General features: G+C 44.1%; 1 protein-coding gene across 1 annotated transcript in view; it reads left to right on the top strand.

Annotated features, from left to right (window-relative positions):
• LOC128459031 (voltage-dependent T-type calcium channel subunit alpha-1I) overlaps positions 1-14,139 on the top strand; it is a 104,622-nt gene that overhangs the window by 45,924 nt on the left and 44,559 nt on the right. The window contains exons 5-7 of the mRNA XM_053444127.1: positions 3,243-3,402; positions 8,604-8,952; positions 9,536-9,628. Of these exons, the coding sequence (XP_053300102.1) occupies positions 3,243-3,402; positions 8,604-8,952; positions 9,536-9,628 (602 nt within the window). The remainder of the gene's footprint in view (positions 1-3,242; positions 3,403-8,603; positions 8,953-9,535; positions 9,629-14,139) is intronic.

Here is a 14,139-nt window from a genome sequence, read left to right as displayed (position 1 = left end):
CTTGTTCTGTTGGACCGCCGCTCTAACCACAGATACGCAGGCAGCATGAGCACACTCCGACACCAGGGGCCCACCGGCTGCTTTTCTTTTTTATGTTAACAGATTAGAGCTGGAAGTCGCGCTGCTCTTCTTGGGAATCAAGGTGTCGTTGATTTCTTTTCCACGTGCGGCACGCGGTTCACAGCAAAATAGTAAATATTTGTCCAATATGTCACGAACAACAATGTCTGCAATACTTCCTGTAACTCACTATTTTAAAGAAACGTTTTATTTGACCGAATCCATTAATTCGTTGTTAAGTTTTTTCCCGTTAAATATTTGCAGGAGCAGAAGAATCACAGCTTCATACTATGCAGTACTGGTTTATATTTTAGTACACAGGACTATTAAATAATGAAATACAACAGATATACCAGAAACCTCAGAAAGGCTGTAGTTATATTAAATGTTAAGTTCTCTCTCTCTGTCTCTGTCTCTGTCTCACACACAAACCCTATTGTAAAAACACAGCGCTGGCAGTAACAGCTTGGCTGCTGAATGGCAGCCGATGTGACCCTGAGCGTGACCCCTCATAAACCTCAATCTGTGACCCTCCAACAAAATGGCTGATAACTGTCGTGTGTCTGTGTGTTTGCTGTTGTGTTAAACATTGCAATGAAATTGGTGTGAAAGTGCCCGACAGAATAGAAATGGTGAGGACAAACAAAAAGCTGTAGAAAGTTTGACGAGAAGAGGAGTCTCCCGGTCGTCGGTGAATAGCACAGGCAGGTAGCTGTAAATGTGCTTCCACTGTGGTGCAAGGGGGGGGCATCCATCTTTATCTGGGGACAGCAGGAGCCGTCGGCAAACAGGTACAGTCATCAGGAGGGGAGAGGGAACGAGGGAGGATGAGAATTAAAGAGACAATGATTGTTTTTGCTTTTTCGTGGTTTCTTTCTTTATTCGTATTCTTATTTTGGCTCTCCCTATTTTCCGGCGCGCCCTCAGGCCCTGTCTCAATACTCGTTCGCCCTGTCTCTCCCTCCATCCATTTCTCCCTCTCTTCATCCAATTAGGCCTAATGGAACAGTGGCCTAATGACAAGGACCCTGGGGAACAAACACATTTAGACTCGCCTCCAGCTGCCACCCGAGACACACACACACACACACACCAGCAGCGCTACTGCTTTCCATTTAATACTAGTTGATGAGGCAAAATAGCCAGAGGAGGAAAAACTATGAACAATTTTTATTTCTTCTGTGTTCTGGAGAAAATAAAAATCCATAAATTCCCAGAATTTTGTTTATTTAGTTACTTTGTAATCCGATAAAGATCAGATCCAAACGTAATTCCCTGACAAGCTGTACTTCTCAGCCTGTTCCTCCATAAAGAGCTTTGCTAACCTCAGGACTGAACTACAAATCAATAGAGATATTGTGTTAAGTACACGTGTTAACACATCCTGACATACGATCACTCAAAACCTTCACTGCCACTACATCAACACTGACTGACGCTTATTGATTACAACATTTTAAATGGGTAAAATCTTTCTTCATAGCACAAGAAGACAAATATAACGTAGCGCTGACGAATTGTGATCGAATCTCTCCGGACTAATGTCGCTACCAGGTCTAAACAGAACTTGCTTCGTAAAGTCAAAGGGGGACAAGTACTTAGATGATGCAGACTCTTCTCTAATTAATTTGACATTCAGCATTTGGGGTTTTGTGTTTGTGTAGTGAGTGAACAACAGGTGTTTGCAAATAGTGTCCACATGTGGGACCATCATCTTCCTCACTCTCTCTCTCTTCCTCCTCCTCTCCTGTGTGTCTCTCTCTCGCTCGCTCAGCTTCGCACCTGTCACTCAGTACGCTGGCAGTGGAGATGTGTTTACGACATATTAACTTACTGGGGAGTTGTCATTCACGAATCCTGGCGTGGCACTGCAGAACACAAATAATGCACATCAGAAAAACAGGGACACACACACACACACACACACACACAGACACACACACACCTCTCCGGTGTCCGTGTGAGGTTGCCATGATCCCATCAGTGGCTCTCACCTCTCTCTCTCTCTCGTCCAATCAGCTGTCATCATGTTTCACTAATCACCATCTCAATATGTCATCTCAGCGGGACAGGCCCAGCCACGGGGGATGAGGTCATCATTATTCGACAGGGGACACGCTTGCATTTCTGCAATTAGGTCTCATCTAATCCTGAATCAGACCTCATATAGTCCAATTAGGTTTCTGTGTTCCTGGGGTGGACGGTAGTTAGTGTGTGTGTGTGTGTGTGTGTGTGTGTGTGTGTGTGTGTGTGTGTGTGTGTGTGTGTGTGTGTGTGTGTGTGTGTGTGTGTGTGTGTGTGTGTCTCTGTGTCTGTGTGTGTGTGTGCATGTGTGTGTTTGTGTGTGTGGTTGTCTTGGTTATATTCTACCTTTAAAGCTCTTCTTCTGTTTGGGGAAGGTTCTTGTACAACGTAGCTATTTTGGTCTCTGGCTGTTGCCTGTGATGTTCCTTATATACTGCCCCCGCTGGAGAGGGCGTTCACTTCCACTTCTGAACTTGTGTGCTTCTGTGTATTCTCAATACATCCTTGTGTCTTTTTTTTCTTCCCCACTTCCTTGCATTTCCTGAATTTAGCTTTCAAGTCAGTTTTCTGTCGAAAGCCGAATGTGAACTCTACTGTAGAGGATGTCAGATAGAAAATGTCCCAATAATAAATGGAATTCTTGACTTCTAGATGCTCCATTTCTATTGAATTACCACGAAAGGAAATACATTTGAAAGGTTAAAGCAGCATTTGGATCGCATTTTCTGCAAACTGCTGAGGAAACGGTTTCATAAAGAAATCTGCAAAAGTCGCAAAATGTTTGAAACATATTTCTAAACTGTTCACTGACAGATGTATGGATATTGTTCGACTACTTAAAGATGTTTAAGAGTTTAGGAAATGATATGTCTTCTATTAAAAGGTGGAAAACTCAGGGCTGCTGAAGCTAAAGGTAGTATTTACTTATATTTAACAAAATAAAAACATGTCCTGGAGTCAAGCAAATTTAATTGCAATGTACATAAGCTGAGCATCAAATATTCTCCCTCCGAAACTAAAAGGACAGTGATATCATGTTACTCCAACATCTGTACAAAAATGAAACCATCTATATGCAAACTGTAGATCCTTCCCTAATCGATCGTGTAAACCCGTGATAACGTGTTATTGATCGATTGACCTGCTCAAACACACAGGTATGCGGATCCTGGTGAACCTGCTGCTCGACACTCTGCCCATGCTGGGCAACGTGCTGTTGCTCTGCTTCTTCGTCTTCTTCATCTTCGGCATCATCGGCGTACAGCTGTGGGCGGGGCTTCTGAGGAACCGCTGCTACCCGGAGAAGAACTTCACTCTGTAAGTTAAACGCTTTGCATCAGTGTTTGCATTTTAAAGGGCGTTTGTGTTGTACCAGTGCATTAGTGTCATATACTGTTCATAGAGATGGACGATGCCCGGTCCAAATCAGTGAAGCCGCAGCGTATCTATTGCCACCTGGTGGCTGGTTGCAGTATTGGTCATAAACCCCACCTGTACCATGTAAGTAGATGGGACATGGACGGACATAAAAAGTTGAAGTAGGCTACACGTCAAACACATTTTTTTGAATGTCAAGTTGGTTTTCTGTCATTGAATTATATCCAATATGGGTTTTATCGGTTTATAAAATCTCTAATTCCTGCAGTCCAAAATGAATATACAAGTCTGTCATAATGAAAAATGTTCATACAAGATACAAGAGTATATTTGACTTCAGTATCCATTAGCAAACTCTGCCGTCCAACTTCTCTGCCGCTTCTTCTCTCTCCCTGTCCCTCTCCCTCTCCCTCTACCTCTCTCTCTCTCTCTCTCTCTCTCTCTCTCTCTCTCTCTCTCTCTCTCTCTCTCTCTCTCTCTCTCTCTCACACAAGCTGCACAGCAACAGTATTTTTTTTTTTTTTCAGGTTGCAACTAAGACCATGATTAGTTTCCAGCTGCATGCCTCCATATTCATGACCCTTCATGACTGCATCACCCACTGTGTGTGTGTGTGTGTGTGTGTGTGTGTGTGTGTGTGTGTGTGTGTGTGTGCGTGCGTGTGACATTCACAAGTATTCAGTATTTGATTTCACGCCATTCTCTCAGTTTCCTTTTTTTTCTTTTATGCTGGCATCAGCTCACAAGAAGGACACATGCCCCTGACGTTGCCGTGTTATGTATAGAAACCGTGCACGTGCACCAAATTGCCACCGTGCACGGTCTCTGGTTCTGCTGACACAGCGGTTACTAATGACAGATCTAATATCCAGATGAAAGTGGACACGTGTCGGGCAGCCCGCTTTGAGAGCTGACATTGACCCTAACGACCTCAGCAGTAATCACCTCATGAGTTTACTTCACTGTATCCTGACCGGGATAAAGGTTGATTGTAATTAACACGACAAATCGAGGACTCCATTTTGATTCCCTGACATTGGCTGAGGAGAAATTATTATTATCTCTCCTGTTAATACACTGTAATCTCACACACGTGGGCTGATGTGTGCAACGTCATCTTTGTGGTGATCATACATTGAGGGTTCATTATTGAAACAACGTATTGTGTTCGATTCATTTTAAACCGTTGTGTTAACACATTATGCAAGTTATAGCCAGGGTGCTTGAGTTCTTAATTAGGAAGGTCCCAGTGAGTTAGTGCTTGAGGACTATTATGCTAAGCAAAGGGCTAACATTAACTCAATGAGAGGTTATTATGGAGTGGAGTGTCGATGTCAAGTGCAGCATTCAGTTTGACATGTCTCACCCTCCCTCTTTGGATCTCTACCTTTTCTCTTCTCATGTCTTAATCCACTCTATTCTTGTACTGCAGTCTGTTTCTCTCCTCACTCTTTTAACTACATACCTTTTCAATTTCAAGTCAAGTTTGAAAATATTAAATACAAAGTTTATGTTGCCCCCTGCCTGCCTGTGGAGGGTGATTAAATCTCTATGGATGTTGCCAACTACAAGCCACCGACATGGGTAGGATTTCTCCCGGTGCAATGTGATAGCAGGTCTGTGTGTCTGTGTAGGAGCAAGAGGAAGAGAGAGGCAAAGCGTCCTCTTGGCTGGGGGAACGGCTGAGAGGGGACGGGTTAGTTGTTATGGGGGATGGTTATTTGGTAATTTTGGTTCAAAGGGAATCCCAGGATCTGTTTGTGCCTTCCTTGTTTTATAATTGTCATGCCCGGCTCCACGCAATGACAAAAAGATGGGAGGTGGCGCCACACCGCGCCCTTTCAGACCGTTCTTCCCTTTCCAACTTTCCCAGAGTGTCCCTCGACAACATCGGGGAACCGGTTCAGCCCTGTTCCCCTCCCCCCGTCTCCCTCTCCGTCAGCAGGTGTTTTCTCAGTGTGATGCCAGGTTCTGCAGTGCTATGCCGCGCACTGCCAAGTCACCAGCAGGGGGGCAACCGCCTTCATTCACATGCTCCACTACTATGACACGGGCGGCTTTGTTGTCTTTCTAGTCTTAATCCCGTTCCTAATTCCCGTGCTCTTAGTAAAGTAGAGAAATGTGACCGTCACTGACAACCTCTCTGAATTCTCTTCATGTCCATCTCTGTTGGACGGCCTGTGTGTCCTCCATTGGATTTCCGTAACCTCTACTGTTCTGTAGGTCATTGCAGGCTCAGTGGGTCTCAGTGCTTACCTGCAAACTTTGTTGTGCCACTAAATCAATGCATGGTTCCCGAGCAACTCTCGGTGGGAAGTGGTAAAGCCTGATATGGCCAAGCTATCGATCTTGGAACCGGCGTGCATGCATGTGTGTTGTGTGAGTGGTTCCAAGGCAAAGCAGAAATTCCACTAATACAGTATGTCAGCACTATCTATTACGGTATTGACTGGACTAGACGGGATAGGATCAAGAGAATTACAGAGGAGAGGAAAGGGGGAAATGAGAGGAGATGAGAAGAATGAAGAGTAGGCTCAATGTTAAAGACATAATAAAGAATAAGAAGAATGATGGGAGGGGCTAAAATAAAAGGAGAACAAAGGGGGGGAGGATGAGAGAATCATTGAGGATATAAACTATTAAAAAGAGGGAGTATATAGAGTTCAGGAGGTAAATGCACTGCAAGGCAATATTGTACACTGTGCATATATATTTTCCTGAGGTGTATGTAAGTACATTATGCAGCGTGTGCACACGATTTGCCTTCAGCCAGCTTTTTCCTGATAAGACTCTTCTGGTGCAGAAGAAAGAAGAGGTGAGAGCAGATGGATGCACACGGAGAACGAGTTGTGAGACCACGGGGGGGGGGGGGGGCATGAAGAGAAGGGCTGAGACAGAGTGACTGACAGAGACAGAGCGATGAGGAAATACTGTAGGTCGAGTGACCCTGAATGTGTGTGTTCAGTAATGGGCCTGAAGATGGAGAGGGTCTATTTTTGTCCATCCCAGGTCCAGACCTGACTCCACAGTCATGTCAGAGCTCTCTCACACACACACATTGACACGCACACACACACACACACACACACTCGACGAATACACTTTATCGGCATCGGAGATCGATTTTTATGCTAATGACCATAGGCGTCATGTTTTCAGGTTGTCTGGTCGCTTCTTGTCTTCTTGTGAACATACAGTATGAGTGTTTGGGGTAATTACTTCAAATTTTCTACAAAATCTCAGTTAGACTGGAAGACAAACTGAATGGATTTTGGTGGACAACTGTCGAGAACAGGTTTTGGGATCTTGTGAATGCAACATCTCAAGAACACCTGGATGGAATTATTTCAAATTTACCCAAATGTTCCGGTTGACTAAAAGATGAACATACACCCTCACAAAATCATATATGGTGTGTGTTTTATTTATACAATGTTGAGGTAGTGGAGGTATCCTATGATACCACTCGCTCAATCTCACGTACACTTTCCACGTGACTCAGTTTGCATGATTTGCAACGATTTGTTGTCCGGTGCCCAACACACTCATCTCCAATGATGTGCTTGTCACTGGGTTAGTTTAGTTTAGAAACGATCACTCTCATTTTCTTCTGCCTGTGTTCTGGGACATTTCACCGACACCCTGATATACACCTGAAGAGAGAACAGCCTGATTTCTCACGGAATAACAACACAATGATGAGATAACGATACACGTTGCTCCCAGTGGAAGATATGTTCGTTTCCAGAGCCGCCCTCAGTGACCTGTTGGCGCTCATTAAAAATCTTCGAGTGATGTATGATTATCTCCACCTATCTCAGTCCCAGTCAAATTACTGTGGTTCCGTGTGCTCGGCGGAGTAATCAGGGCAGCAGCGCCGAGCCGTCCCTGTTTCAAATGGCAGAACTCACTTATTACCTCTGCTTTGTCAAGTCCACACTAATTATTTATCTCCGGGGCCTTTTGTGTTTATCGCTGCCAGATGAAACAAACCTGACCCCGATTCGCCCGCTGGATACGCTGATCACGAAAAGGAAAACTTTGCAGCATTTTATGAGAATGGCTGCAAAAACAAAGCAGTTTTTTTGAAGTTCGGAGACATTGAAGGTTAAAACACAAATAGAGCTAAATAAGTCTGTTAATGCAGCCATGGCTTCACCCGGGCTCCTTCCGGCTTTCATAATGGATCGGTTTTAAACCACCAGACCCATTTCAGGTGCAGACTAAATAAAATCATAAGTGGTGCCACCACAAAACTTATTCTAATCCTTTGGTTCAGTGCGTTGGATGAAAACAGTTTAAGAGATTTCTTTAGAAACTCACAAACAAACTTGAGAGTGTGAAGGTGACACCTCTCTTCTCAGATTAGTAAATCGATCGTAACCAAAGGGCTGAATGTAACTAGATGTGAAGTCTGAGGTGGTGCATGGTTTCACCTCAGGAGACTCCTGACCTCCTCCCTGTTTACCACACATGTCAGCACGCCTTTGGTCCGCTGCACTAGCTGTAGGCGCTGATCGCTGGTTCACTGCTAACTCAGGCTTTTCATTCCCCGCTGAAAGATTCTGTACAGGCTGTTTACTGATCTATATACTGGTCTGTTTATTAGTCTAGTAGGGCTATGTGCCTCAGTTACACTGGATTGGAGATAAAACGTTCAAATAGAAAAGTGTAATATAAAGTAAAAACACGTGAATAGTTCCAACTCTACATAAGGTTCCACTCATCCACACTCAGATCAGTGTGTGTCTGTAAGTCTGATGTTACAGACTTAGACAGACCACAGACATTCAGCTTAGGATCTGTTGTGTAGAGATGATTAAAGTATTTACTCTTGTGTGTATGTGAGACTGAGAAGGGAAGAGAGACAGTATATACTCCCGGCACATGCAGAATCATTTGCATTTCCTTATTCACCGGCTTCCCTTCATTGATGCATTTGTCCCACAGGCTTGATTGTGCTATAGAAAATCTCTCATTTCATATTCTCATTCCTGGCTCCCTCCTGGCTCTCTGTCTGTCACTGAAATCCTCATGAAACTCCCCAAACGAAGTATTGAAAGATAATAGGAATCTCTTTTGTACTGTGATTTTGTATTAATGTCATATTCACTTGGTTTCTTACCTTGCCCGTACCCCAGGTCGTCAGGTATGACTCTTCCAACTCCATACTATCAGCCGGAGGAGGACGATGAGCGCCCCTTCATCTGCTCCTTGCCGTCAAACAATGGCATCATGTCGTGCACCGATGTGCCGGCGAGGCGCGAAGGAGGCCGGACCTGCTGCCTGGACAAGGAGGACGCACTCCACAGACAAGCTCTGGGCCTGAGTCTGGAGCCGCTGACCAATGGCAGTGGTGCAGGGGAAGCGCTTGGCCTGTGTATCAACTGGAACCAGTATTACACTCGCTGCCACACGGGGAACAGTAACCCTCACAAAAGTGCCATCAACTTTGACAACATCGTCTACGCCTGGATCGTCATTTTTCAGGTGAGATCCTTGTCAGTGTGAGGTGAGGATTTCTGATCCTTCAACACTTATGAGTCCCTTTGATTTGATCTTTTACTTGCCAATATCTTTAAAAAAAAATTGTCATTGCCAGGGGGTAATTTATCATTTTTAAATAGTATTAAAACATTTGACCCAAAACTACGCATCACGTGATTTGTTCACAGTGGAAAATTTGAAATAAAACATGAAGGATAATTTGAGATTTACTTTTTAAGTGTAAATGTAAGTGGAGTGATTGCGGACGCCAGAGGGTTAATATAAAAATTCTCAATAAATCATTTTTTTGTGCATTATAAATTGCATTTATAAAAATATGATATTTAAACAATGATTTATAAACATTCAAATCCAGTTAATTTATTTTACTTGTGAGCACACTCGAGCACTCAATCTGTATTTTGAACTCTATATTGCAATATTGTATTCACCACAGTATATTGGATTTAAATGTTTGATATAAACTATGCAGCACTAAACTTTTTTTACCAGTTATGTCCTGTTGAGAAAGACCAATATTTCTTGATTACCTTGTGTTAACGTTGGGTCAAATCGTTCCTCCCAGGTGATCACGCTGGAGGGCTGGGTGGAGATCATGTACTACGTGATGGATGCTCACTCCTTCTACAACTTCATCTACTTCATCCTACTCATCATTGTAAGTACCGTGTATTACCAAGTTTATCGAATCATCAGTAGTCTACATCACCAGCTGACACATCCATTGTGCGATGTGGTGACTAAACAGTGAACAAACGAAGAGTGAATTAAAAGTCTAGTTACACACTGTGGGGATTTAAAAAAGCCCCGATAACATTTTCAATATATGCGGACATCAGCGGCTCTCTTGCCATCAATAAATTGAATCCGGATATTTCCTGAGTGGTGGATTCGAGTGTTAATAGACTTGTGGAAATCAATAGTAGCATAAAGGACTGTCCACAATCGATGTCTGCAGGAGAGAGGGGAGAAGTGGGCTGGTAAGTGAACGTGTGTTCGGTGGGTGATGAAGGAAAAGGGGGAGATGAGGAGCTAGGAAGTGTGCACTTTGTTCAAAGGAAGAAAAACTAGTGTGCAAGAGCTAGATCAGCCTTCTGTCTGCAGGACCAGGTGGTGGCACAATGAAAGTTGTTTAATTCCTCATTCACGTGCCGTTGGCTGTCGGTCAAACCACATTCAGTCGAGTTTGTGCGGCGGCGGACGAACAACAGAAGTCCCAGATGTTGCACTTTGCCACCGCTGGCAGAGCACAATGGAAAAACAGACATGAAGCCTTTTGTAAAGCTGGGAAATGAGATCAAGCAAACAACAAAGATGCCGGTCGGAGGCGAGAGAGGATCAGAACAAAATGATGTCAAAGAAAGACAAATGTGAGGAAATGAATAAATTCAGGAGGGGTAAAAAAAAAAAAGATGAGAGAGAGGAAAGAAACAAAAAGAAAACACGAACACACAACTAATTCGCAAGCACACTCCACCATATCGGTACTGCTCTATAATGAGATGGAGCAAATCAAGCGTGTGAGACCTGCCCGACGAGACATTTTTGTCACCCACCTCATCCTCACAAGCTTGGCCTTACTTTGGCTGAGTTGATAATTGGAATTGTGACGGCAGCTGTAAATTACATCCCTGTTTTGGCAGATTTGACCTGAGGTTGGCGTTGGCAGCGTGAGCAGCTTTTTCTGGAAGATAGCTGCAGTGGCTGACACGGTGTCACATTGCCGCGTAATCACTTTTTGCCTGATTTATGCCGCTCCGCTGACCACAGGCCCCAAAATGTAGAGAGCTCATTTTCCTGGTCGCCGTAATTGTTTTACCCATTTGGAGGTTTCCCCGCGAGGCGTCGGTCTATTTGTCGGAGGATCCGAAGGGAAGCTTTGCAAGTGTTGCCGACAGTGTGAGAAGTTTTCAGTCAAGATCTCCCATTAGCCACTAAAGTTGCTGCTCACACATTCAGTCACCTTAAAGGCCAATGTATGCTTCTCCGTTTTGACGGACACGGACAGATATGACCGCCTTCTTTGCCGTGGAACGCCTTCTCCGGGCTCCACGGAGAGCTTTTCGTGCAGCTCTGATTTTTCTAACTACACGTCGGCATAGCAGAGAGCCTATGGATATCGCTTGGCTGTGATTGGTCCGCTAACGTCCGCTAATGACATTTCCGGACCTCAAACTTCCTGTTTCTTTCCCTATAGCACAATAACCCAAAACACAACTACGACTCTAGGATTAATGAGACAAGTGTGTTAAGCCAGCGGAGTTGTCCGGCTGACGGTGGCTGGTTAGAGCACTACCGGCATGTGTGTACGGTCACATACGGTTATAACCCCCTGTCATAACAGCGCTAGCGGGCTAGCCACCATGCTAACTGCGGTGGTAACAGAGCAAAAACCCGCTGTCACGACTTTAATTCCACGGCTGTCATGACACTGTTTCTCAAATACATCAGGTTAGAAGCAAACACTTGGTAGTAGCTAGTATTGGGAGTCCGTGCTGACTGTGTGTGGAAGCTGGGGGGAAGCTAGCTGCCTCCGTGTAGCTTCAAGCGGTTGAATTAGCAACGCAATTCGGAAACAAGACCAGGGAACCGCTGCGCTAAGAAACGATAACATCAGCATGTTGACCCGCTGGGTGTCACTTTATTCAGCAAAAACTGTTGCGTCATCAACATCCTTTGTCTGTTAGTTGCCATCGTTCACTGTGTGTGAGGAGCCGGGAGGACGTAAATAAACCAGCGTGGACTTCTTCTACATACAGTGCCTTGCATAAGTATTCACCCCCTTTGGACTTTTCTACATTTTGTCATGGTATAACCACAGATTAAAATTTATTTCATCGTGAGTTTATGTAATGGACCAACACAAAATAGTGCATCATTTGGAAGTGGGGGGAAATATTACATGGATTTCACAATTATTTACAAATAAAAATCTGAAAAGTGTTGAGTGCATATGTATTCACCCCCTTTACTGTGAAACCCCTAACAAAGATCTGGTGCGACCAATTGCATTCACAAGTCACATTTGCAAGTCACATAATTAGTAAATAGGGTCCACCTGTCTGCAATTTAATCTCAGTATAAATACACCTGTTCTGTGACAGACTCAGAGTTTGTTGGAGATCATTACTGAACAAACAGCATCATGAAGACCAAGGAGCTCAGCAAACAGGTCAGGGATAAAGTTGTGGAGAAATATGAAGCAGGGTTAGGTTATAAAAAAATATCCAGAGCTTTGAACATCTCTCTGAGCACCATAAAATCCATCATAAGAAAATGGAAAGAATATGGCACAACCGCAAACCTACCAAGAGGAGGCCGTCCACCCAAACTGAAGAGTCGGACAAGGAGAAAATTAATCAGAGAAGCAACCAGGAGGCCCATGGTTACTCTGGAGGAGTTGCAGAGATCCACAGCTGAGGTGGGAGAATCTGTCCACAGGACAACTATTAGTCGTCTACTCCACAAATCTGGCCTTTATGGAAGAGTGGCAAGAAGAAAGCCATTGTAGAAAGGGATCCATAAAAAATCCCGTTTGGAGTTTGCCAGAAGCCATGTGGGAGACACGGCAAACATGTGGAAGAAGGTGCTCTGGTCAGATGAGACCAAAATTGAACTTTTTAGCCTCAATGCAAAACGCTATGTGTGGCGAAAACCCAACACTGCCCATCACCCTGAGCACACCATCCCAACAGTGAAACATGGTGGTGGTAGCATCATGCTGTGGGGATGCTTCTCTTCAGCAGGTACAGGGAAACTGGTCAGAATAGAGGGAAAGATGGATGGAGCCAAATACAGGGAAATCCTTGAAGAAAATCTGATGCAGTCTGCAAAAGACTTGAGACTGGGGCGGAGGTTCATCTTCGAGCAGGACAATGACCCTAAACATACAGCCAGAGCTACAAAGGAATGGTTTGGATTAAAGAATGTTAATGTCTTAAAATGGCCCAGTCAAAGCCCAGACCTCAATCCAATAGAGAATCTATGGCAAGACTTGAAGATTGCGGTTCACAGACGGTCTCCATCCAATCTGACTGAGTATCATCTTTTTTGCCAAGAAGAATGGACAAACCTTTCCATCTCTAGATGTGCAAAGCTGGTAGAGACATACCCCAAAAGACTTGCAGCTGTAATTGCAGCGAAAGAGGGTTCTACCAAGTATTGACACAGGGGGGTGAATACTTATGCTCCCAACAGATGTCAACTTTTTTGTTCTCATTATTGTTTGTGTCACAATAAAATTTATTTTGCACCTCCAAAGTACTATGCATGTTTTGTTGATCAAACGGGAAAAAGTTTATTTAAGTCTATTTGAATTCCAGTTAGTAACAGTACATAATGGGAAAAAGTCCAAGGGGGGTGAATACTTATGCAAGGCACTGTACCTCATGAGGTAGGCTTCTCTAAGCTCGTCTTCCGTTGCGCCATCTACTGTTCTGGCGGTGAATTGTTTTTCAGCACAAACCGCTCGTAGAACCATAAATGAAAAAGAGTCCGTCCGATCCGTCCGTCTGTCCGCGAGTAACGGACTCAGAGAAGCATACTGAGGCCTTAACTGTCAATCTTTCCTTCAGTGGTCCTTTTGTCTTTTATTCTTCTGTGTGCGTGTTCATGAGGGGTTTTGTGAATCTGCAGTGTTCCTGCCAGTGTGTTTATGGAAACAAAACTAAGAGATAAGGAGACGTTTGACCTCCAAGGTGTCAAACTGGGCCTCATCTCTGTCTGCGTTGTATTGGTGTCACATTACGAGAAAAGAGATTTGTCTTGGAGTCTAAGTTATTAGGAGATAGTGTTTGTGTGAGTGTATGTCTGTTTCAGAGAGAAAGATATGATATTTATACACATAAATATATATGACAGCTGCTGCACGGAAGCTCAGGGACACATGTAATCAGTTGTAAGCTGAGCCTGCCATTTAAATCGGTGTGTGCGGTGTGTGTGTGTGAGTGTGTCGATCGCACATGTTTTTTTTTGTCTGTGTGTGTTTGTTTGTAGGCATGAATAATGCAGTGATCATCTGAATGTGTGATATTGGGCTGCCCTTCCTGATTATGCACAAAGCTGTCCACTGATCATAAGCACAGAATACACACTCACAGACACACACACACACACACACACACACACACACACACACACACAAACACACACACACACACACACACACAC

This window comes from Pleuronectes platessa, chromosome 16 (assembly GCF_947347685.1).
Source record: "Pleuronectes platessa chromosome 16, fPlePla1.1, whole genome shotgun sequence".
In the NCBI taxonomy this organism is placed as follows: Eukaryota; Metazoa; Chordata; class Actinopteri; order Pleuronectiformes; family Pleuronectidae; genus Pleuronectes; species Pleuronectes platessa.
This window is presented reverse-complemented; position numbering and strand designations above follow the sequence as displayed.